The 26,636-nt window shown below is 37.8% G+C and overlaps 1 protein-coding gene across 4 annotated transcripts in view; it reads right to left on the reverse strand.

Moving 5' to 3' along the window:
- Positions 1-2,722: 2,722 nt before the first annotated feature.
- The window catches only part of LOC133053663 (eukaryotic translation initiation factor 2 subunit 3, Y-linked-like), a 38,108-nt gene continuing 14,194 nt past the window's right edge, over positions 2,723-26,636 (reverse strand). Inside the window, exons 9-12 of one of the 4 annotated variants that reach the window (XM_061138184.1) lie at positions 26,478-26,622; positions 24,301-24,470; positions 12,013-12,103; positions 2,723-3,134 (exon numbers count right to left, since the gene is read on the reverse strand). In XM_061138184.1, coding sequence (XP_060994167.1) covers positions 3,130-3,134; positions 12,013-12,103; positions 24,301-24,470; positions 26,478-26,622 — 411 coding nt within the window. In that variant the 3' untranslated portion in view covers positions 2,723-3,129. Of the gene's footprint in view, positions 3,135-11,930; positions 12,104-14,443; positions 14,590-24,300; positions 24,471-26,477; positions 26,623-26,636 lie in introns of those variants that run through there. The other 3 variants (XM_061138183.1, XM_061138186.1, XM_061138185.1) reach the window with 3 other exon arrangements.

Raw genomic sequence — 26,636 nt, forward strand, 5'->3', positions numbered from 1 at the left:
ACCTCCACTTTTTCCTCCCAGTACTAAAATCTAGTTTAGACTCATTTCATTTAAGAGTAAAGTAATGAAGAAGCCTTCTTGGTAAAATTTTATTATCCTGGATGGCTCAGAATCTAAATTGTTATTACCACGGCTACCATTTGAAAAAAGAAGTGGCCATCACCTCCAGTATTCTTACCTGGGAAATTTCATGGATAGAGGAGCCTGGCGGGCTATAGTCCATGGAGATGCAAAGAGGTGGACATGACTAACACTTTCAATTTCATGCTACCATTACCAGCACAAATATCCTTTGTCTATTATTACTTTCTTTTACTTAATTCTTTGTGTTTCAGCCCTCTGCGTGTTACCTGTATGAGCCCTAAAAGTTAGTGCTACTTAGGTTAGAAACAGGCAAATGACACAATACATTAGAAATCAATATCCAAAGTATAATTTTCATCACTCATGACTTTCCAGAGAAAGCATTAAAGTAGAAATGATAGGAAAAGTTATTTCTATCCCCCATGATTATCCTTTGAAATCATTCCTTCCAACCCACTTCATTTCTAAACACTGGACTACATGATTTTACTTAATTACAGAATGAGCAGCAGATCTTTTGATTCCTATGTTTCAACTGCATGAGTTTCTGAGACAAACATAATACAGAATAAAATTCAGAGGAATTATTGAAAGAGTATTTTAAAAAGGTTTGCATATTCTCCCAATGATCTTACTGTGGCTAAGTACTACTTTAAATACTGAGCACATGATCTATATAGCATGTCTGCAATTTGTTGGTAAAATTAAAATGAAACATCATAAGCTATGTCCTAGTTATGATGTAGAATCCAAATTTAAAAGTGTTTGTTAGTTATAGTCTGTGCTCACACAAATTTAAGTATTCTCTGATCTTTATGGAAATAAAAGTTGTAAAATCTCCTAAATGTTTTACTTCTGACTACAATTAACAGATGAAACCAAGGGCCAAAGATATGCTAGGCAGATACTAATCAAAACTATTCTGATGTAACCATACTAACAGCAAATAAGTCGTACTAGCCAAAAACAGTATTACAGACATTTTCTTAGTTAAATGATACACACAGTCTACTTTACCTAACTTACTCTCAATATATGTAAAGCAAAGACAGATGACCAAAACAAACTGAGAGTCCTCCCTCAGAGAAGGAAATCTTAACAGAACTAGCATTAATATAAAAAGCAAGTAAAATAGTATGAAAACAGTAATAAAATGAGCAGAGGAAAAAGAGTCTGAAAAAATGAATACCTCTTCAAAAACATTTAGGAAGTTCTATTCTTGATAGCATGGCACCCACAACTGGAAAACGTAGCTTCCAAAAGAGGTGTGTAAATTCACAGTTAAGGGATAAACTCTGAATCCAGATAATTTAGTTTTGAATTCTAATTTTACTACTTGTTAGTTTCAAGGCTTGGACAAATTTCCTAGCTTCCTTATGCCTCAATTTCTTCAATGGTAAAATGGGGATAACAGTGCCCAGGTTCAATGGAATTTTTTAACGAACTGCTATATATAAAGAATAGAACCCTCCAAAGCACAAGCAAAGTACACAATAAATGTGTAAGTTTTTCTTTATAGGTGAAGGTTAGGTTATAGGAATTGCTAATATGAATTAAATCCCTTTTGACTTCACCAGCTCAGTGATGCTACTGAAATCACATGCAGAACTTTAGACCTGAATGTACTTTTCTGAAAGATAAACCTGTTCTTGATCTTAAATTTATAACCCATCTGCCTCATCAGCTTAAATGTTATACTGCCTTTATATTTCTTTGAAAACATATTCAATATTGCAATACATTTAAGTCTCCCAGCCTACTCTATCTCAAATTATCACTTTTTAAACATGATTGACTTAAGTCAATTTAAAATGTATCTGGGCTAAGGAAACATCATTATTTGCAAACTGCTTATATTATCAGCACTGTGTCTTCTGCAGGCTCTAATTTTTTTCAAATTTAAATTAAAATCATGAGTATGCCAATTTTAACAATTATTACTTCTAATGAATTTTTTCACACCATGAGGTATATGAGATCTTACTTCTTGCTTAGACTGAACTCATGTCCCTTGCTGTGGGAGTGCTGAGTCTTAACCACTGGACCGCCAGGGAAGCCCCTGTAGTGAGTATTTTAAGGAAGAAGCACAAAGAAAAAAAAAAAAAAAAACATGCTACTTGATAGGAATAAAAGGCTAGTAATTAGAATCCATATCATAACTATCAACTAAACCACCAGGATCAAACATAAAATTGGCTTAAGCTTCCTGTGTTTCAGTCTAGGAAAACAGTAAAGGGTGAGAAAGGTCTGTCCATGTAATCTAAGTGTTAGTCACTCAGTCACATCTGACTCTTTGCGACCCCATAGGACTGTATAGCCTACTAAGCTTTTCTGTCAATGGGATTCCCCATGCAAAAGCACTGGAGTGGATTGCTATGCCCTTCTCTAGGGGATCTTCCCCACCCAGGGAAGATCCAACCTGAATTTCTTGTACTGCAGGCAGATTTTTTACCATCTAAGTCACCAGGGAACCCCCTACTCTAAGGGACAATTCAGTTTGAACCTATTAACTCTCATTCTACATTTTAAAATATACGCAACATAAAATATGTGATAAAAAAGAAAACCTGGTTTTGAAGGAGACTGTGTCCACAGGTTTTGAATGGTGTCACAGCCCCCAGAAATACTCAAAGGCAAATCATGAAAAACTAAGAGAAAAATTTTATTTTCAACAGGTTCAGTGGTATGTGTACACTAGCAAATGCTGGTTGTAACAGCAGCTTCATTTGAAACCTGAACTAATGCACAAAAGTGGCATTGCTAAAATGTGCGTTGAACCCATCAACATGCTAATTCTGACATTTATCATAGACCCTATTGTTTATTTTAGAATAAAAACTAATTTTCATCAGATAAAAATGAAAACAACCTTAACAGCTCTACTAAGGAAATGAAATGTATTTGCTGGTACTGCTTTGAAATTATACCACTAGGTTGTTAAGAGAAATTCTGACTTCATCCAAATATATTATTTAACTGATAGTCTTCATTCATCATCTACTGTTGGCTTGATGGTTACTCCTCTTCTTATCTGACCCCAACCAATTAAACTGCAAAATGAAAAATAAAAGAAATTATGAATTTTCAATCCATTTCATTAGCATAAATGTAAAATTGTGACAAAACTGTTCTTACTACATTTTCCTCTAAATTCAAAGTTGTTCCTATAACAGGCTGTTCTATAAAGAAAAGTCTGTATATTACCTTCTTAGAATCCCAGACCCTCATACATGGATTTTGGCTACCACGAATGACAAGACAAGCAAACAAGAAGTTGCTATAACAGATATACTAATGTCTCTCTAAAAAAAAGAAACACAAAAGAACTACCCATTCAGAATTAGGAAACAGAAGCACTTCAGGTCCCCGTAGGTGTAATGTCCCAAGACAAAAAAAAAAGAAAAAACACACATTGACTTATTTTAAAACAAAAAAGTCATTACCAATTTTTACCTTGAAAAACGTGTCTTTTATAGCACCTCAATAGATTATAATAGCTTTAAAGGGAGATAAATGAAGAGAAAAAGGTGAAGAACTAGAATAGACAGACTATAAACGGATTACTCTCAATAGTGCAGTCAAACACCACAATGAGCTAAAGCTTCCCTTCCAAAACAAAACCACCTAAATATGAACAAACAATACAATTCTACAGAATATAAAAGAAGACGAAAGTTAGTAAAAATGGGCGACTTACAGGTTCCAGATATGTATTCTCTATAGAACACCAAGTAGGTTACATTCTGACCAAAGCAGCAGCTAAGGATAATACTAACAAAACAAAGTTATAGTCAAAAGAGAAAAAACTTTTATGGCATTTTTGCTCACCCAGTACATCATAGCCAAGTAGAAGCCAATCAATTTACAGTTCCCCTTATGAGACAGAATGAACAAACAGAACTTGTTTTCAAAGGTCTGTCTTGTCTCAGGGCTGCTAGGGCTGCTCAAGAGACTAGTTTCTGCCTTGTTGGCATCAGAGTTCCTGCAGAACTGTGGCACAGTTGTACTATGAGGCTGAAGACGTCTGAAAGCAGTTGTGTGAGACCAGGTGAATAAAAGCTTCAGAAAGACTGTAGGCTAAGGGTGCCTGAGGGATAAAGGATTATAAGCAGAGGAATATAATAAAATGAGGTCACAGAAGAAGCAAGAGTGAGACTTGGGGACATTAAGACATAAAACAGTTGTGTACACAGACAAATCAGACAAAAGAATACAGCTCCAGGGAAGATGAAGCTTAGATACCAGGTTGACGTTTTCTTTCTGAAGTTTTTCAAGACTAGAAGAGATGCCTGTTTTTATGCTTTTTTCTTTTCTTCAAATGCCCAATCTTAAATAAAACAAGGCTTATAAATATACGGGGAAGTAAGATCACAGTCCATGTAAGAGAACAAAATAAAACCCAAGATACTAAACGCAGAGGCCCTGGACTTACTTGAGAAGGACTTTGAAGCAAATGTCTTAAATAATTCCAAAGAGCTAAACGAGAAACAGAGACCTAAAAATATTAGGAAGATGATACATAAAAAAATTTAGACTTTACACATAGAGAATTTCTAAAACAAAACAGAATCAATTGTAAAAAGAATTTCTTTTTTAATAGGAAATAAACAGAAAACAACTATATACAAGTTCTAAAGCAAGAAAATGCAAGGACAATTGGGAAACTAACTAGATTAATAAATCAGCAGATTCAAACAGTGTCAGAAAAGATTAACAAATCTTGAAAACAGGTAATCTAAATTACTGACTTTGAGAAGCAAAAGAAAAAACAAAAAAAAAAGTAACATGAACTAAATAACCTAAAATACATCACTAGAATCAACATTATGAGAGTCCCAGAAAGGAAGAGTTAGAGCTAATGACTGGAACAAGTCATGAATATACACAAGAAGCTCAAAAATTTCCAACTAGGAAAACCTAAGAGATAAAAAACAAATTATGATCTAACCATCCAAGTCAAAGGCAAACATTAAATGTTAAAACAGCAAGAGTTTACAAAGTCAGTACATAACAAATGTTCTATAAGATTACCTATGAATTTCTTATCAGATATCTTGCAGGCCAACAGAAAATAGGATGATACACTGCAAGTGTTAAAGCAAAAAAACTACCAAGCTAACTAACTTTAAAAATACTTTAAAAATACCTTCAACATGAAGAAGTGAAGGTTTTTCACAGATAAAAGCTTCTTGAATTCATTATCAGTTTACCTGTCTTTTAAATAAATGCTAAAGGAAACCCTTCAAGTTGAACTGAAAAGAGTACATAGCAACAAAATATCTCTGAAAATGTACTGCTCTCTTGGTAAAGGAAAGAATATAGACAAAGAAAACTGCAATACTTAATTCTGGAGCACAGAATCTAAATATCCAATATGTAAGAATTAATAATAAATACCATATACAAAGATATAATTTATCTATAGTATCAACAGCCATTAACTGTACAAATAGATCTTTAAGAGAGAGGGTGGCATCAATCAGGAGATGAGCATAGGAAGATACACTACCATACATAAAACAGATAGCCAGTGGGAACTTGCTATATGACTAGGGGAGGGTGGATTGGGGTGGGAGGGAGTTTACTAAAGAAGGGGACATATTTATACCTATTGCTGATTCACGTTGATGTACGGCAGAAACCATCACAACACTGTAAAGAAATTATCCTCCAAACAAAAATAAATGAATTTAAAAAAAGAAGTGTGTGCTTTTGATGTTTACACCAGTTGTGATACAGAAGCAACCTAAGTGTCCATCAAGAGACGAATAATAAGGAAGATGTACTGTATACACACATAAACATATGGGGAAGGGGAAGGAGAGGGTGAGATGAATGGGGAGAGTAGCAAGAAAACATATACATATGAAAGGTAAAGCAGATAGACAGGAGGACAACCTAAAGGGGTAAGATAGGTGGGAAGTAGGAGGGAGGGAGGTCCAAGACAGCAGGGACATGTGTATACCTGTGGCTGATTCATGTTGATGTATGGCAGAAATCAACACAACACAGTAATTATCCTCCAATTTAAAAGAAAAAAGAAAAAGAGTAAGCCATTGCATGTGATTTAAAACTAAGCTCCTATCAGTTTGGCATAAAATATTCTAATGATGTTATATATAACTCCATAACAACAACAAATAAATACAATATACAAAGACGAAAAATGATGGGTTAGTTTTAAAAGAACTTAGGAATAGGACTTCCCTGGTGATCCACCAGTTAAGACTCAGTGCTTTTACTACTGCAGGTCTAGATTTAATCCCTAGTCAAGGAACTAAGTAAAGATCCCACAAATAACACTGCAAACAGAGTGGTCCTAAAAAGGTGAAGGAACAGGATGAGGAGACCACTTTCTCCCCCACAAATTCAACAAGAGATCATCTGAACACTAAGCAACCTCCACAAAATAACTTCTGAACACTGGCAGAGGACACCTGGCACCCAGAAAGTCAGTGCATTCGCTTTGAAAAGAGGTAGGATAAAATATAAAAGAAAAAAACTGAGACAAAACAGTTAGCGATGGAGACCCAGTCCAGGGAGGGAGTCAAGAAAGAGAAGTTTCCAAACACCAGAAAACTCTCTCATGGGCAGGTCTGTGGGGAGGGTGGCAATCTCAGAGGGCAACATAACCGGGAAGAAAAAAACAAAAACCACAGAATATGCACCTAGCCATTAACTTCCAGTGGACAAGTAGCCCAAGACACTTGCATCTGCCACCAGCAAGCAGGAGCTGAACAGGGAGGCTTGCAATGCATGCTTAGGGTAAAGACTGGGCATGAATGCCCTGAGGACAATCTGAGAGAACTAACGTGAGATAGCAACCCAAACTGGTACAGCCAGAGAAAGGGGAAAAAAACAAAAAAGAGAGAACTTTCCCCTGAAAAACTCTAACCTGAGGCCTGTTCACAGAACAAAGGATTGAGCAAATACCAAAGGAGAGCTAGCCAGCTGTGGACACGCCCATGCCCCCCCACCGAGGCAGACACAGGTTGGCAACAACCAAAGCCAGAAGGCAAGGGGCAATCTTGGCCTCATAGATGGCATGCTCCACAAAACTATGAACAGGCTCCCACTTGCTAACTAACTCTTGGGATCCTGGATGGTTGACATATGCTAGCAGGGTTGCAGAGAACAGCTCCCCAGAGAAGACATGTGGAACACCTGAGAAGGTAGTCTTGTGGTGCACCCAGGAAACTGAGTAGCTGGGACCGGGGAGGTGATCAAGATGCACCACCCACCTGGAAAACACTGTATTCGCCAGACACCTGGTTGCCCAAGCTGCTCAAACCTGGAAGGGCACAAAATGCATGCCCACTGAGTCTGTTCCTTTGTGGAGGACCTGAGAATCTGAACGGTATCTGAACCCGAGAATCTTAGATCTGAGAAGGGCACGCAACCCAGGGCCTGCTTTGGATAGTTCCCCTGCAGAGCAACCTGCAGCCTGAGCATTGTACACAGGGAAAGTACACGCATCATGAACAGGAGCAAACCCAGTGTGTCCCAGACACTGCAAGCACTCCCCACACACGCCAGTGACATTTGTTTGCAGTGTACCCCTCCTCCTGCCACAGCAGAACCAATCATGTTAGCTTAAATAAGAGATGATCTTCTCCCCCTTGTGTCAGGGCAGACTCTGAAGAGACTGGCAAACAGAAGTCAAAAAAAACAGGGAACCACTCAGGAACTTACAGGTCCAAGAGATTAAAACTCTGTAGTTACATTGACTAAGCACTGGAAGAGGCCTAGAGACCTTGAGAAGAAACAGAAGCTGGAACAAGGAACTACCTGAAACCAAACGGGGCCCACACTGCCCTGAACTGCTCCAGAGGAATTCCTAGATATACTTTCATTACTATAATTTTTTAATTTTTAAAGAAATTTTTTATTTTTAACTTATTAGTTCTTTAGTTTTCATTTTTACAAGCTATTGCCTTGCCAAAAAAAGACTATTTTTAAAGTGAATTTCATATATATTTTTTAATAGTTTTTGTGATTTTGTTTTGTATTTTTAATAATGTATTTTTCAGAGTCTAACCTCTAGATTTTTAATCTTTGCTTTTTGGTATTTGCTATCCATTTTGTACCTTTAACAATCTAACCCTCAGTACCCATTTTTGCTTAGGGGAGTGAGTGCTGGCTTGATTCTTCTCTCCCCTTTTGACTCCCTTTTCTCCCCCAGGTCACCTCTATCTCCTCTCTACCCCATCTCTTCTCTGCTTAATTCTGTGAATCTCTCTGGGTATTCCAGGCTGTGCAGAATACACAAGGAAATGATTACTGGCTAAACGGGCCTCTCCCCTTTTGACTCCACTCCTCCTCTCCTACTGATTAGCTCATCTCCCTCCTCCCTCTTCTTTCTCTTCTCCATGTCACTCTGTGAACCTTTCTGGGTGTCATTCACTGTGAAGAATCTTTTCACCATTAACCTAGATGTTCTGTCATCTGTGCTGTACAGATGGAGAAGTCTTGATGCTACTGCAAGAGTAAGACTGAAAATCAGAGGCAGGAGGTTTAAATCCAAAACTGGAGAACACCAGAAGACTCTGACTCCAGAAACATTAACTGACAAGATATCAACCAAAACCCTCCATACCTACACAGAAATCAAGTTCCACCCAAGAGCTAAAAAGTTCTAGAGCAAGACATACCATGTTAGTTCTCTAGCAACCCAGGAACATAGACCTGAGCATTTAAATACAGGCTACCCAAAGTCATACCAAACCTACAGACATCTCAAAACTCATTACTGCGCACTATCTGCACTTCAGACAGAACAAATACAATTCCACCCACCAGAACAAAGACCCAAGCTTTCCTAACCAGGAAACATGACAAGCCACTAGTCCAACCATACCCACAGGGAGCAACCTCCACAATAAAGAAGAACCACAAACTTCCAGCATACAAAAAAGCCACACCAAACACAGCAATCTAAACAAAATGAAAAGGCAGAGAAATACTCAGCAGGTAAAGGAATATGATAAATGCCCACGAAGCCAAACAAAAGAGGAGGGAATAGGCTCTGAAAAAGACTTCAGAATAATGAGACTAAAGATGATCCAAAATCTTGAAAGCAAAATGGGAGTTACAGATAAACAGACTGGAGAAAAGGAGTGAGGAAATGGAAGAAATGTTTAACAAGGAAATCAAAGAAATAAAAAAGTCAATCAATAGTGAAGAATGCAGTAACTGATATCAAACGCTCTCTGGAGGGAACCAACAGTAGAATAACTGGGGCAGAAAATAGGGTAAGTGCGGTAGAAGATAGAATGGTGGAAATGAATGAAGCAGAAAGGAAAAAAGAAAAAGAATTATAGAAATGAGGAAAACTTCAGAGACCTTTGGAGATGTTAAATGTCCCAACATTCCAATCATAGGAGTCCCAGAAGAAGAAGACAAAAGAGCCATGATAAAATATTCGAGGAGATAACAGTTAAAATGGAGATGGAAATAGCCACCCAAGTTCAAGTAACCAAGACAGTCCCAAACAGGATAAACCCAAGGCAAAACAACACAAGACACATATTAATCAAATTAATGAAGATCAAACACAAAGAGCAACTATTAAAAGGAGCAAGGGAAAAGGAACAAATAACACACAACCGGAGTCCCGTAAGGATAACGGCTGATCTTTCAGTAGAAACTCTTCAGGCCAGAAAGGAATGGCAAGACATACTTAAAGTCATGAAAGAGAAAAACGTACAACCCAGATTACTATACCCAGCAAGGATCTCATTCAAATATGAAGGAGAAACCAAAAGTTGAGAGAATTCAGCACCACCAAACCAACTCTTCAAAAAATGCTAAAGGATGTTCTTTAGACCGGAAACACAGAAGAGGTTTATAAACTCGCCCCAAACCACAAATGCCTCAACCAAAAGACAAAGACTGGCTGAAAGGATGTAAAAGCAAGACCCCTACATATGCTGTCTACAAGAGACCCACCTCAAAACCACGGACACATACAGACTGAAAGTGAAGAGTTGGGAAAAGATATTTCATGCAGATATTTCATGCAGTAGCATAGACCAAAAGAAGACAGCAGTAGCAATTTTATCGGTTACAATAGACTTTGAAATAAAGGCCAAGAAAAGAGACAAACAAGGACACTATATAATGATCAGAGGATCAATCCAAGAAGAAGATATAACAATTATAAATATATATGCACCCAACATAGGAGCACTGCAGTATATAAGGCAAATGCTCACAAGTATGAAAAGGGAAGTTAACAGTAACACAATAGTGGGAGACTTTAATACCCACTCACACCTGTGGATAGAAAACCAAGAAGAAAACCAGCAAGGAAACACAAAATTTAAATGATATAATGGACCAGTTAGACCTAATTGATATTTATAGAACATTTCACCCCAAAACAATGAAAAGCAATCTATAGATTCAATGCAATCCCTATCAAGCTACCAACAGTACTCTTCAGAGATAAAACAAATAATTTCACAATTTTGTATGGAAATACAAAACCATAAGACAGTAATGGATCAGAACCGACTGAGTAACCTACACACCGCTGAGTGCACATTATAGTATCTAAATAAATTAAAAAAGTGAACTGGCAAGTGATAAATGTGAAAAAGCAACACATAGTGAAGATCAATCCCAGAGAGAAGATCAAGCAAAAATAATCAGGAGGGAAAGGGGAGGCAATTTAATGAGAAGCAAGCTATCTGCCATCCCATCAAGGGTTCTCCCAATAGACTGTTTATTAGTCAAAAAAAAAGAAAAAACCTACAACAGAAAAATCAGATGCCTTGTAGGAACAAAATTAACCTCTCCAACCAAGTATAGCCAGATATTCTGTGCCTTTATGATAAGGAGATAACACAAACTATAAACCAATATGGACTATGATAAATAATGTAAATGTAACATGATAAAGTATCAAACTGAAACTGAGAAAAGATTGTATAAATTAACTGATTTGTACTATTAAAACTTTAATTCATGTTAAGACAAGAAAAAGTTCCAGGAGGGGATTCGCTGGCAGTCCACTGGTTCAAGACTCTGTGCTTCCAGTTCAGGAGAAGGTCCAGGTTTGATTGATTCCTAGTTGGGGAGGTTCCATATGTCATGAAGTACATAAGGTGAGAGGAAAAAAATGAAGGAAAAGAAGGAACCCAAATGTGCAAACTTAAAAGAAAGAAAAAAACTAAAGGAAAATGAAATGGAAATTAAAATGAAAAGGAAGTATATGATACTGGGCTGAAGAAAGTAAAATTCAGTAAAGGACAAAGTCGAGACAGATGACAAAGCTGAAAATAAAACTGCAGGTTTTATATTCTGCCAATGTTAAAATCTTTGAGCGAGTTGAATAAGAGACTATTCTTATTCTTACTAAGAATTCCAGACTATACCACCTACTCAGTTATTTTGGAAAAACTAAGGTATATATACATAAATATGTATAAATACACACACACACACATACATATATGTATATGTGTATAGACACATGCACAGTAGTAATATATTAATATGAATAATGATATATGATATGAATAATAATAAAATGAATGATGTATCTATTAAAAGTCAAAGAAAACAGAATGATTGATTCTGAATTGTTTGATTTTATACAAACTATGAGACTAAGTAAAAGTCAGTTTCAGTACATGGTGGGGGTAAAAACTGAAATGCAGCTTTACACAGAAGGGAGAAAGTATAGCTTTTAGTGACTCACATATACTGCTGAGTTAAGCCTTGAGAAGCACTGAATTCAAGGAGAAGTTTGTACCTGTACATGCATATACCATTAAGAACAAATTATACTACAACAAAGTGTGTACTGTTTTAAAATGAAAAGTGAAAACTGACAAACCTACCGCCAATGTTTCTCAACTCTTCGGCTAAGGGCTATTTTTTCTCCCACTTCTGTGCACACAGGATTAGTGAGAACTATTTTACCCAGATCAGCCTTGACAGCACTAACTCTTCCTCCTGTTGAAAGGGATCCTATGTTCACCATGAGCACTTCATTCTTGGACAATTTTTGTACCTTGGGGGGGGGGGAAGAAAAAATCCTTAAATAAAGGAAGTGTCTTACAAAGTGAGAATTTACTAAACAACTGCTGTATGTAAGCTATGAAGGAAAAAAATTCTGCACTATACAAGTGTCAAAAAAAATGTTTATTATTTAGCACTTACTGAATACAAACAGGGTCTCTCTAAGTTACTCAGTAAAGCATACATCAATGAAACAAATTCTGAAGAGACTTAAGACAAAAAGTATGTACCACATTCTTAATAACTGTACCAAGATAAGAATAACGTAACACACAGTTAAGCAGGTTCTGAAGGCCTAAATCCATTCATACATAACTAGGCACTTACTTCCTGATCTCTATAAAACTGAGTAACACCTACTACCATAATTATTAGCAATTACACTGCTAAATGGACTGTCTGGGTAATTCAAACAGTAAAGAATCTGACTGCAATGTGGAAAACCTGGGTTTGATCCCTGGATCAGGAAGATACCCTGAAGAGGGGCATGGCAACCAACTCCAGCATTCTTGTCTGGAAAATTCCAAGGCCAGAGAAGCCTGGTGGGGTATGGTCCACAGAGTTGCAAAGAATCAGACACAGCTGAGTGACTAACACTTTCACACTGCTAAATAACCTCTTCCAACAATACAAGAGAAGACTCTAGACGTGAACATTACCAGATGGTCAATACCGAAACCAGACTGATTATATTCTTTGCAGTCAAAGACCGAAAAGTTCTATAAAATCAACAAAAAGAAGACCTGCAGCTGATTGTGGTTCAGATCATGAATTGCCAAAATGAGATTTAAATTGAAGAAGGTAGGGAAAACCACTAGGCCATTCAGGTATGACCTAAACCAATTTCCTAAAGATTATATAGTGGAAGTGACAAACAGATTCAAGGGATTAGATCAGAGTGCCTGAAGAATTACAGACAAAGGTCTGTAACACGGTATAGGAGATGGTGACTAATATTATTCCCAAGAAAAAGAAATGCAAGAAGGTAAAGTGGTTCTGAGGCGGCCTTACCAATAGCTGAGAAAAGAAGTGAAAGTCAAACAAGAAACTGAATAGATATATCCATCTGAATGCACAGCTTCAGAAAATAGCACAGAGAGATTAGAAAAACTTAAATGAACAATGCAAAAACTAGAGGAAACCAAAAGACAGGAAAGACTAGAGACCTCTTCAAGAAAATTTAGAGAGCAAGGAAAAACCCATGCAAGATGGGCACAATAATGGTCAGAAATGACAAGAACCTAACAGTAGCAGAAGAGAATAAGAATATATGACAAGATTACACAGAAGAGGAAGGGAGGTCCCATGATGGTTGAGGAATAGGATAGGGAGAGCACTTTCTCCCCCAGAGATCCATGAAAAGATCAAATGAACTTGAAGCAACTTCCAGAAAACAACCTCTAAATGCTGGTGGAGAATACCAGGTACCAGAAATGAAAGGTGATCTTTTTAAAAGAAGGTAGAACAAAAGATAATAGATGAAAAGAGAGACAAGGGATTTAGGGACAGAGACCTCACCTGGGGAGGGAGTCATGTAGGAGTTTCCACATAATAGGAAACCCTATCACAGAGGGAGTCAGTGAAGAGCTCTGGAATCTCTGAGGGCAACATAATGGGGAAAAAAAAAATCACCACAGAATTCACACTGAACCACATTACAAACAGAAATGCAAAAGGCTCACACACTCACTTCGGCCCAAATACAGGAGGGGCTGGGCAAGGCATGGGCTACATCACTGGTCTTTAGGGTAAGGACCAGGTTTGAGTGCCCGGAGGACAATCTGAGGGGGCTAACGTGACACAACAACCCAATCCCTGGGAACTCCAGAGACAAAGAAACACAAAAGACCTTTCCAGAGGGGTGCTCTACATCTCATCGTGACCCCTGGCACAATTACAGAACAAAGGATTGCACCCTAGGGAACACCAATGAGAATAAGCCTCTTGCCAATGGTCCTCCTTCTCTGGAGGCTGACAGGAAGGTATACCACAGCCAGAGGCAGAAGGCAAGGGGCCTCTGCAATCTCAAACCAAGATTCTTCTCCCACCAAGCTGTGACCAGGCTGCCAGTCACTAATCATGTCTTCCTGGGACCCTGTATGGTTCTTATCTGCCATGAGTCTTACAACTTAAGACCAGTCACCCTAAGGAGACACAAGGCACACCTGAGACTAAGCCGTTGCAGCACACCCAGGAAACCAAGCAGCTGCAATCACGAGACACACGAGACACACTGCCTACCTGGGTCTGTGTGCTCGTGGCACATCCAGGAATATGTGCCTGAGAGGCTTGGTCCTGGGAAGTGCACAAATCCAAGGGCTTTCCAGGGAGGGCTTTGCAGAGGACCCGGGAGCCTGAGTAGTAGGGACCGGGGAAGCACACTCCAGTTTGGGCTGCAGCAACCCCCATGTGGTCCATTCACTGTGAGCGCACCTCACACATCCCAGCAGTGTTTGCTTGCAGTGTGTGTCTCACTCTCTGCAACACAATCAAGCAAGTGAGCCTGAATAAAATGGTCACCTCTGCCCCGTCAAGTCAGGGCAGAGATTAGACGCTGAAAAAACTTAAAAACACAGGAGGCCCAAATAAGCAAAGATGGGGGAAACACCCAGAAGTGGCAGATGCAATAGACTGAAACCCAGCAGTTAATCTGAGACTGTGCATCTAAGAGTCAAGAACAGACTTTGAGAACAAGTACAAGCCAGAATAAGGAATTATGTAACACTTAACCTACTTCACACAGCTCACAACAGCTACAGAGAAATTCCTGTATACATTTTACTATCATTTTTAATTAAAAAAAAAAAAAACTGTTCTTTATTATTTCCTTAACTTTCATATTTGTACCCTATTACCTTTCTTTAAAAAGCCCCATAACTCCATACAAACATTTTTTTTATTTTTATCACAGACTGTTTTATAGTTTTTATATTATACTTTATTATACTATATTGAGAGTCTAATTTCTATCCTAGTTTTTTAATCTTTGTTTTTTGATATCTGTTATTAATTTTGAGCCTTTAAGGGTCTATTTTGTAATATCCATTTTCACTTAGGCATTCAACTGCTGTCTTGATTGCTCTCTCCCCCAATAACTCTTCCTTTTCTTGACCTGGTCACTTCTATCTCCCTCTTTCCTCTTCTCTACCTAACTCTGTGAATGTCTTTGGGTATTCCTGGCTGTGGAGAGTTGTTTCAACATTAACCTTGGAGTTTTGTCTTTAGTGCTCTGAGAACAGAAAAGCTTTAATGCTACTGTAGGAGGGTGACTCAAACACAGAGGTGGAGGCTCAACTCCAGAACTTTAGACCATTATAGAACTTCTGACCCCAGGGAACATTAATAGACAAGAGCTCACCACCCAAAACTCTCCATGCCTACACTAAAACCAAACTTCACCAAAGAACCAGCAAGTTCCAATGCAAATTCCAATAAAGCAAGTTGCAATACAAGATATCTCACACACCGTATCAAATCCACAGACACAACAAAACTCACTACTGGACACTTCCTTGCCCTACAGAGAGACAATGTCCAGCTCCATTCACCAGAATGCAAAACAAGTTAGCCCAAGCAGGAAACCTTCACAAGCAAAGGTCCAACCCCACACAGAGGATCCAACCCCACCCACAAATAAGAGGAGATACAACCCTCCAGCCTGCAGAAAGAAGACCCCAGACACAGCAAACTAAACAAAATAAGAAGGCATAGAAATATCCAATAGATGAAGGAACATGATAAAAATGAACCAAACCAAAGAGGAGAAAAGAAGTTTACCTGAAAAAGAATTCAGAACAATGATAGTAAAGGTACTCCAAAATCTTGAAAACAAAATGGAGTTACAGACAGACTACAGACTCATATTAAGAAGATGCAAGAAATGTTTAACAAGGATCTAGAAGAAATAAAGAATAGTCAATCAGTAATGAACAATAAAAAAACCAATTAAAACACCCTGGAGGGAACCAACAGTAGAGTAACTGAGGCAAAAGTAAGGATGAGTGAGTTAGAAGATACAATGGTGGAAATAAATGAAGCAGAGCAGAAAAAAGAAAAAAACAAATGAGGACAACCTTAGAGACCTCTGAGACAATGTTAAACTCCCCAACATTAGAATCATAGGGTCCCAGAAGAAGAAGACAAAAGGAAAGGGCATGAGAAAGTATTCGAAAAGATAATAGAAAACTTTCCTAAAATTGGGAAGGAAACAAACAACCAAGTCCAAAGAGCCCAGAGAGTCCCATACAAGATAAAATCCTAGGCAAAACATACCAAGACATATATTAATCAAACTAACAAAAATTAAACATAAAGAGCAAATATTAAAAGCAGCAAGGGAAAAGCAACAAAAAAACATACTAGTGGATCCCCATAAGGATAACATCTGATCTTTCAACAAAAACTCTGCAGGTTAGAGGGAACGACAGTATATACTTAAAGAGATGAAAGGGAAACACCACAACAAAATTACTCTACCCAGCAAGAATCTCTCTCAGATTCAAAGGGGAAATCAAAAGCTTTATAGACAAGCAAAAGCTGAGAGAATTCAGCACCACCAAATTAATCCTTCAGCATATGCTAAAGGATCTTGTCTAGACAAAATTTTTTTAAGTTTCTAAAAAAGAACCCCAAACAATAAAGTAAATGCTAATGGGAATATATTTCTCAATAACTACTTGAATGTAAGTGAATAAAACACTCCAATCAAAAGACAAAGACTGGCCAAATGGATATAAAAACAAAACCCCTATATAACGCTGTCTACAAGGGACCCATTTCAAACCTAGGTACAAACCTAGGTATCCATTTCAAACCAAATGTACCTAGGTACATTTCAAGCCACAGGCCAAAAGTCAGAGGATGGAAAAAGATATTTCATGAAATGGAGTTTAAAAAAAAAGGAGGAATAGCAACACTCAGATAGAGCTTAAAATAAAGGCTATTATAAAACACAAAAGAGAATACTACATAATGACCAAGAGATCAATCAGAAGAAGATAAAACAAGTATAAATATATATGCACCCAACATAAAGAGTACCTCAATACATAAGGTAAATACCAACAGCTATTTAAGAGGAAACTGACAGTAATGCAATAACAGTGGGGGACTTTAAACCACACTCACACCAAGGGACAGAATATCTGACCTAAAAATCAACAAGGAAACAAATTTTAAATAATACATTGGACCCATGAGAAATAATATCCACCAAGGATTTCACCCAAAAACAATGTATTTCACTTTCTTCTCCAGTGCACATGGATCATTCTCCAGATCACATTCTCGGCCACAAAATAAGGCTTGGTAAATCTTCAAAAACTGAAGCTATTTCAAGCATCTTTTCAGATCACAATGCTTAAGATTAGATATCAATCACAGGGGGAAAAAAATCTGTAAAACACACACAAATGGAGACAAAACACCACACTCCAAAAGATCATGGAAGAAATCAGAAAGGAAATCAAAATATGCACAGAAACAAATGATGGAAATACAAAAATTAAAAATATAGGATTCAGGGAAAGCAGTGCTAAGAGGCAAATTCAGAGCTAAACAAGCCTACCTCAAGAAACAAAAAAAAAAAAAAAGAAAGAAAGAAACAACATAACTTTACATGTTGTTTCTTTAGTTTTTTTTTTTTTTTGTTGGACTAGAAAAAAAGAAGAAGAAAAAACACCAAAGTTAGTACAAGGGAAAAAAAACATAAATACCAGAGAAGAAATAAATGATAAAAGAAATTGAAAGAGACTACAGCAAAGATCAGTAAACTAAAAGCTGGTTCTTTGAGAACATAAAATAGACAAACCGTTAATCAGTTTTACCAAGAAAAAAAGGAAAAAGATTCAAATACATAAAATTAAAAAGAAAAAAATCCAGAAATTAAAATGAACAACAGAGAAATACAACCTATCATCAGAGACTACTATGAGCAACTGTACGCCAACAAAATGTACAACCTGAAGGAAATGGACAAATACTTAGAAAGTTTAACCTTTCAAAATTGGAAAAGAAATAGAATATATGAACACTATAATCACAAGCATGGAAATTACAATTGTAATAAAAGTCTTCCAATAATCAAAAGCCCAGGACTAGATGGCTACCAAAAATTAAGAAAGAGTTAACACCTATCCTACTGAAACTCTTCCTGAAAACTGCAAGGGAAGAAAACCTCCCAAACTCATTCAATAAAGTCACCCTCACCCTGACACCAAAACCAGACAAAGACGCCACAAAAAAAGAAGACTACAGGACAATATAACTGATAAACGTAGATGCAAAAATCCTCAATAAAATTCTATAACAAAACCCAAAAACATATTAGAAAGATCAAATATCATGTCAACTGGGTGTGCTTCCAGGGATGCCAAAGATTCTTCAATATTTGCAATTCAATGTAATAACATATTAACAAATTGAGATAAAACAGTATGATTATTTTAATAGATGCAGAGGTACCCTCTGACAAAATTCCACACTTTTTTATGATGAAAACTCTCCAGAAAGTAGGTGTAGAGGAACATATCTCAACATAAATAAAAGCCATGGAGGACAAACCCAAAGGAAACACTACCATCAGTGGTGCAACACTGAAAACATTTATTCTAAAATCAGGGACTAGACAAGGGCGCCCCCTCTCATTACCTCTGTTCAACACAGTTTTGGAAATTCTAGTCACAGCAATCAGAGAAGAAAAAGAAATAGCAGAAATCACAGGAATCCAGGTTCGAAAAGAAGCTACAGATGACATAATCCTCTACATAGAAAACCCTAAAGCTGTCACCAGAAAACTACTAGAGCTAATCAATGAATACAGTAAAGTAGCTGCTGCTAAGTCGCTTCAGTCGTGTCGGACTCTGTGCGACCCCATAGATGGCAGACCACCAAGCTCCCCCGTCCCTGGGATTCTCCAAGCAAGAACACTGGAGTGGATTGCCATTTCCTTCTCTAATGAATGAAACTGAAAAGTGAAAGTGAAGTTGCTCAGTCGTGTCCAACTCTTAGGGATCCCATGGACTGCAGCCCACCAGGCTCCTCCATTCATGGAATTTTCCAGGCAAGAATATGGGAGTGGGTTGCCATTGCCTCCTCTACATAAAGTTGCAGGATATAAAATTAACATACAGAAATTACCTTGCATCCTTATATGCTAACAATGAAAAATCAGAAAGAGAAATTAAGGAAACAACCCCATTCAACATTGCAACAAAAGGAATAAAATGCTTAGGAATAAATTTACCTAAAGAAACTGAAGATCTATATAGAGGAGACTATAAAACACAGATGAAAGAAATCAAAGATGACAGAAACAGATGGAGAAATACACCATGTTCGTGGATTGCAAGAATCAGTACAGTGAAAATGAGTATACTCCCCAAGCATTTTATTCCTTTTGTTACAATGTGGAATGGGGTTATTTCCTTAATTTCTCTTTCTGGTTTTTCTTTTTTTTTTTTCCTTTCTCATTTTTCATTGTTAGCATATTCCATGCATGCCCTATCAAACTACCAATGGTATATTTCAGAGAACTGGAACAAGTAATTTCACAATTTATGGAAATACAAAAGACTCCAAATAAGCAAAGCAATCTTGAGAAGGAGAAATCAACCTTCCTAACTACAGACTATACTACAAAGCTACAGTCATCAACACAGTCTGGTACTGACACAGAGACAAAAATATAGATCAACAGAACAAAACAGAATGTCCAGAAATAAGTCTATGCACCTATGGACACTGTCTCTTTGACAAATGAGGCAAAAATATACAATGTAGAAAAGATAGTCTCTTCAACAAGTGGTGCTGGGAAAACTGTCAACTACATATAAAAGAATGAAATTAGAACAACATTTTCTAACACCATACACAAAAATAAAGTCAAAGTGGCTCAAATACCTAAATATAAGATCAGAAACTTTAAAACTTCAAGGGGAAAAATAAAGACATAACACTTTTCATCATAAGTCACCACACGCTTTCAATGACCCACTTCCTGGTGGACAGAAAAACAAAAATAAACAAATTGCACCTGATTAAAAGCTTCTGCACAATGAAAGAAACTATAAGCAAGGTATAAAGACAGCCTTCTGAATGGCAGAAAATAACAGCAAATGAAACAACTGACAAAGAATTAATACCCAAAATATACAAGCAGCTTATGCAGCTCATTACCAGAAATATAAACAACTCAATAAAAAAGTGGGCCAAAGACCCATATAGACATTTCTCCAAAGAAGATACACAGATGATTAAAAAAATTTTGAAAAGATACTCAACTTCACTCATTATTAGAGAAATGCAAGTCAAAATCACAATGAGGTATCATCTCACACTAGTCAGAATAGCTGTCATCAAAAAGTCTACAAATAACAAATGCTGGAGAGGGTGTGGAGAAAAGGGAACCCTCTTACATTGTTGACATGAACGCAAACTGGTACAGCCACTATGGATAGTAGTGTGGAGAGTCTTGAAAATCTGGGAACAGAACTGCCAGATGATCCAGCAATCCCATTGCTGGTTACATTCCAAGGAAAGCAGAACTGAAAGAGACACATGTACCCCAAAGTTCACTGCAGCACTGTTTACAATAGCTAGGACATGGAATCAACTGAGCTGTCCATCGGCAGATGAATAAGGAAGTTGTACATATACACAAAGGAATATTACCCAGTTATATAAAGGTACCCATTTAAATTAGTTTTAATGAGATGGATGAACCTGAAGGCTATTATTCAGAGTGAAGTTAAATCAGAAAGAAAAAGTCATATACTGTTTATTAACCCAAATACGTGGAATTTAGAAAGATAGTACTGACCATCTTATATGCAGGGCACCAAAGGAACACAGGTATAAACAACAGACTTTGGGACTCTATGGGAGAAGGTGAGAATGGGATTTGACATGATAGCATTGAAGCATGTATATTATTATATGTAAAACAGATGATCAGTGCAAGTTCGAAGCAGCAAGCAGTGCACACAAAGCTGATGCTCTGGGACAACCCCGAAGGACAAGCTGGGGAGGGAGGAGGGAGGGCAGTTCAGGATGAAGAGAACATATATACCTGTGACTGATTCACACTGATGTAGGGCAAAAATCATCACACACATACACAAACGAAAATGTGGACAAAGTATACAATTAAGGTCTTAATGATCCAGATAACCACAACAGTATGGTCACTCACCTAGAGCCAGATATCCTTGAGTGTGAAGACAAGTGGGCCTTAGGAAAAACTACCATGAACAAAGTTAGTGGGGGTGATAGAATTCCAACTGAGCTAATGCAAATCCTAAATGATGATGCTGTTAAAGTGCTGCACTCAATACACCCGCAAATTTGGAAAATTCAGCGGTACCCTAGGACCGGGAAACATAATGTTCATTCTCATCCCAGAGTCAGACATTTCCAAAGTATGTTCCAATTCCAGTACAACTGAGCTCATTTCACAAACTAGAAAAGTAATGCATAAAATCCCTCAAACTAGGTTTCAGAAGTATGTGAACTGAGAACTTCCAAATGTACAATCTGGATTTAGAAAAGGGATAGGAACCAGAGATCAAATTGCCAACATCCACTGGGTCATAGAAAAGGCAAAGGAATTTCAGAAAATCATCTGCTTCACTGAGTAACCTATGGCCCTTACCTATGTGGATCACAGCAAACTGGAAAATTTTTAAGAGGGCAATACCTGCCTCCTGCAAGACCTGTATGCAGGTCAAGAAGCAACAGAACCAACCATGGAACAACAACTGGTTTCAAACTGGGAAAGAAGTAAGTCTAGGCTGTATACTGACACCCTGCTTATTTACAAAATGCAGAGCTGGATGAATCACAACCTGGAATCAAGACTGCTGGGAGAAATATCAACAACCTCAGATATGCAGATGATACCACTCTAATGGCAGAAAGTGAAGCCAACTAAAGTCTCTTGATGTGGATCAAAGAGAAGAGTAAAAAAGCTAGCTTGAAACTCAATGTTCAACACACTAAGATCCTGACATCCAGTCCCATTGCTGCTGCTGCTAAGTCACTTCAGTTGTGCCCAACTCTGTGCGACCCCATAGACAGCAGCCCACCAGGCTCCCCCGTCCCTGGGATTCTCCAAGCAAGAACACTGGAATGGGTTGCCATTTCCTTCTCCAATGCTTGAAAGTAAAAAGTGAAATCACTCAGTCATGTCCGACTCTGAGTGACCCCATGGACAGCAGCCTACCAGGCTCCTCCATCCATGGGATTTTCTAGGCAAGAGTACTGGAGTGGGGTGCCATTGCCTTCTCCGCCAATCCCATTACTTCACAACAAATAGGAAGGGAAAAAATGGAAATAATGATAGATTTTCTTTTCTTGTTATCACTGTAGATGGTGACTGAAGCCAGAAAATTAAAAGACAGTCAATTCTAGAAGAAAAGCTACAAAAAACCTAGAGAGCATTATTAAAAAGCAGAGATATCAGTTCATTAATAAATGCCCATATAGTCAAAGCTACAGTTTTTCTAGCAGTCGTGTACAGGGGTAAGAGTTGAACATAAAGAAAACCGGGTGTCAAAAAATTGATGCTTTCAAACTGTGGTATTGCAGAAAACCCTTAAGAGTCCCTTGAACTGCAAGATCAAACCAGTCAATACTAAAGGAAACCAACCTGAATATTCATTGGAAGAACAGATACTGAAGCTGAAGCTCCAGTACTTTGGACACCTGATGAAAAGAGCCAAGTCACTGAAAAAGGCCAGATACTAGTGAAGATTTAAGGCAGGAGAAGGGGACAGAGTAGAAGGTTACATGGCATGACCAACTCAACTGACCTGAGTTAGAGCAAACTCCCAAGAGTGTGAAGGACAGGGAATCCTGGTTTGCTGCAGTCCTTGGGGTCACAAAGAGTTGGACATGACTTACCAACTGAACAACATACGGCCTACTGATTCTTCTACCATCAAAATTCACACCAACGCTTTTTTTGTATGTAATTTTATTTATTTGTGGCAGTGCTGGGTCTTTGCTGCTGTGCAGGCTTTTTGTAGTTGCAGCCAGCAGGGATTACTCTCTAGTTTTGGTGTGTGGGCTTCTCCTTGCATTAGCTTCTTCTGCTATAGAGTAGAGTCTAGGTGGGCAGTCTTCAGCAGTTGTGGCATATAGGCAGAGCAGTTGTGGTGAGACTACCTGCTCCCACAGCTTATAGTACGTTCCCAGATCAGGGATCGAACCTGTTGTCCCTTGCACTGGCAGGCAGATTCTTTACCACTGAGCCATCAGGGAAACCCCTACACTGTTGTTTTTAAGGCCTTCATGTTTCATTTAGTCAGACTGTAAGAAATAGAAATACTAAAACGAACTCTAAAAAGGACTTTATGCTCATATACAGAATTTTAAATACTGTACAGGAAGACTATATCCAATCTAAGGTTGCATACTTCAAAGCAAAGTATAGGAACAGCTCCCTGTGCTATACAGCAGCTTCCCCCTAGCTATTATTTTAAGCACTCAAACAACAAATACTAAAACCTAAAGAAAAGCTAGAGAATAGAATCTAACAGTGATAACATGATACAAAGACTTAACTACTATTAAAAAACCCCCAAAAATAAAAAAAAACCCAGTGTTAAAAACCTAACAGAGTACTCTATATCATTCTTCTGCTGCTTGTTTCTCTGAGCTTATTGTATCCTAAGATATTTTAATGTCAAAGTATGTATTCCATATCATTCCTTTTAAAATGTCATTTTCCTGTAGTTTAAAACGACAACTCTAAAATGAAACTGCTTGAACAGTGAACACTTAAATATGTGACAAATTTATACTCTCTCAGAGAGTTTAAGTACTTATTTCTCTGTATCTCTGCCAACAAAGTCTGACTCTTCTTTTATAAAAAGTCACATGTTTTCTGCCTAGAAAATTCCACGGACAGAAGAGCCTTGTAGGATGCAGTCCACGGGGTCACAAAGAGTCAGACATGCCTGAGCACGCACACTAGAAATATTAAGTATTTATAATATGGGCACAAACACTTTAACATTAAATAACAAAACAAAATTCTGGCTTGGTTTATGGCTGGTTGGTACACAGCAACTTCCAAATTATTCACTTCCCAATACTTTTTGTGTAATTATACTGTCACTGTAACGAATGAACAAAATTGGTTGCAACAGCATGCTTTGTCTGTGCTTCTTAATTACAAAAAGCACTTACCTTTGCTGCTTTCTTGTCTCCTTCTGTGCGTACACCAAGAAGTCGTCTAAGTAGAAAATAGGAAATTTCCAATTCTGTGAAAATCTCTGGTAAAGCTCCAACTGCACCAAGCACCTGCCCCACCATTCTGTCAGCCCGGCACAAAGTGGGGTCAATTTTTGTTCCAACTCCTAAGATATAAAAAAATACATATTCCAATTTGCTATCTCTTAAAACATTTGCAAAGGTAAAGTTAGTCATACCAGTACAACTTCAATCTACACATTCTAACCCAATTAACTCACAACATGTAACAATACATAATCAAAATCCCATATATTTCTAATTAAAATCCCTGCTTTATCTATAAATACAAGGACAATGAAAAAAAAAGAGTTGGTAGAAATTAAAGAATTTTTTAAAAGTTCGATTTAAACTATAAAGGTAAATAAACCATGTAATAAGATATTCTGTCTTAATTAAATCTGAGAATTACAAAGTTTATGATGATTATTGCTTAGCCACTCAATTGTGTCTGATTCTCTCTGATTCCATGGACTGTGTATAGCCACTAGTATCTTCTGTTCATGGGATTTCCCAGGTAAGAATACTAGACTAGGTTGTCATTTCCTTTACCAAGGGATGTTCCTGACCCAGGGATCAAACCAATGTCTCCTGAATTGGCAGGCAGATTCTTTATCACTGAAGTACGAGGTCTATTACTTTGCAGAAATATAATACATAATTGTTAATGCTGGTTGGCAGGTATATAGGGTTCTCATTATACTATTCTGTTTGTACACCGATGCAATAAAGTTACAAGAAAATCTTATCCTCTGTCGTCCCCTTTTCTTTCTTCAATCCTTCCCAGCACCAGGGTCTTTTCTAATGAGTCAGCTCTTTGTGTGAGGTGGCCAAAGTACTGGAGTTTCAGCTTGAACATTAGTCCTTCCAATGAACACCCAGGACTGATCTCCTTTAGGATGGAATGCTTGGATCTCCTTGCAGTCCAGGGGACTCTCAGGAGTCTTCTCCAACACCACAGTTCTAAAGCATCAATTCTTTGGCACTCAGCTTTCTTTATAGTCCAACTATCACATCCATACATGACCAATGGAATAACCATAGCCTTGACTATACCAACCTTTGTTGGCAAGTGCTGTCTCTGCTTTTTAAAGTGCTGTCTAGTTTGGTTCATACCTTTTCTTTCAAGGAGCAAGTGTCTTTTAATTTCATGGCTGCAGTCAGCATCTGCAGTGATTTTGGAGCCCAAGAAAATAAAATGTCACCGTTTCCAGTGCTTCCCCACCTATTTGCCAAGAAGTGATTGGACCAGATGCCGTGAATAGTGTGAATCTGACCAGTTTAAGTAAGGGTGTATTAAATATTAAATCATTAAACTTTGTTATTTAACTTATCATATTCAATAAACTGAATAAATTGGGCTTCGCTGGTAGCTCACTGGTAAACAATCCTGCAGTGTAGGAGACCTGGATTCGACTCCTGGGTTGGGAAGATCCCCTCAAGGAGGGCATTACAACTCTAGTATTCTTGCCTGGAGAATCCCCATGGACAAAGGAGCCTGGGGGACTACAGTCCATGGAGTCACAAACATTCATACACAACTGAGTGACCAAGCAGAGCACATTCAATAAATTAAAGTATTTTGTGGTTTTTCTTTACTACAGTGTAACTGATTTAATGCTGTGTTGATTCCTGTTGTACAATGTGAATCAGCTTTACGTATACATAAGTTTCTCCCTCTTGAGTTGCCCTTCCCCCCCACCACTCCACCCCTCTAGGTCATCACAGAGCACCAAGCTGAGCACCCTGTGCTCTACAGCAGTTTCCTATAGCAATTAAAATGTATTCTTTACATATAAAACCCCTGCCCCCACAAAGAGAGTACAACTTAAGGAATTTTAGTTTCCTAATGAGGGATTAATCAAGGCCTACAGCAGAGAAATTCCTGAGTCCTAACCACTGGACCACCAAAAAATTCCCTACAATTTCTTTTTAACAAACATGAAATTGTTCTATACTACAGTGAACAATTCAATTATGTGTATTCCTGTGCATCCCACTCCTTCATATTCACTTAAAATACCTAATTAGAGATACAGACTCAGTGTATTTCACACAAAAGTGACATGAACAGATGCTATCAGAAGCCTACAGATGTTAAGTGAAATCCTTACCAATAAGACCACCTGGAGCAGCATACTGAAGATCATTGTGTTCCGCAAAAAGTGATACAATTTTGGAAAAGATTGGTTTGCACATGAGTTTTCCTTCACTATCTTTGGAAACAATACCAGGTCTGACTTCTATTTCCTGGCTCACCTGAAACATTGAGT

This window comes from Dama dama, chromosome Y (genome assembly GCF_033118175.1).
Source record: "Dama dama isolate Ldn47 chromosome Y, ASM3311817v1, whole genome shotgun sequence".
NCBI lineage: Eukaryota > Metazoa > Chordata > Mammalia > Artiodactyla > Cervidae > Dama > Dama dama.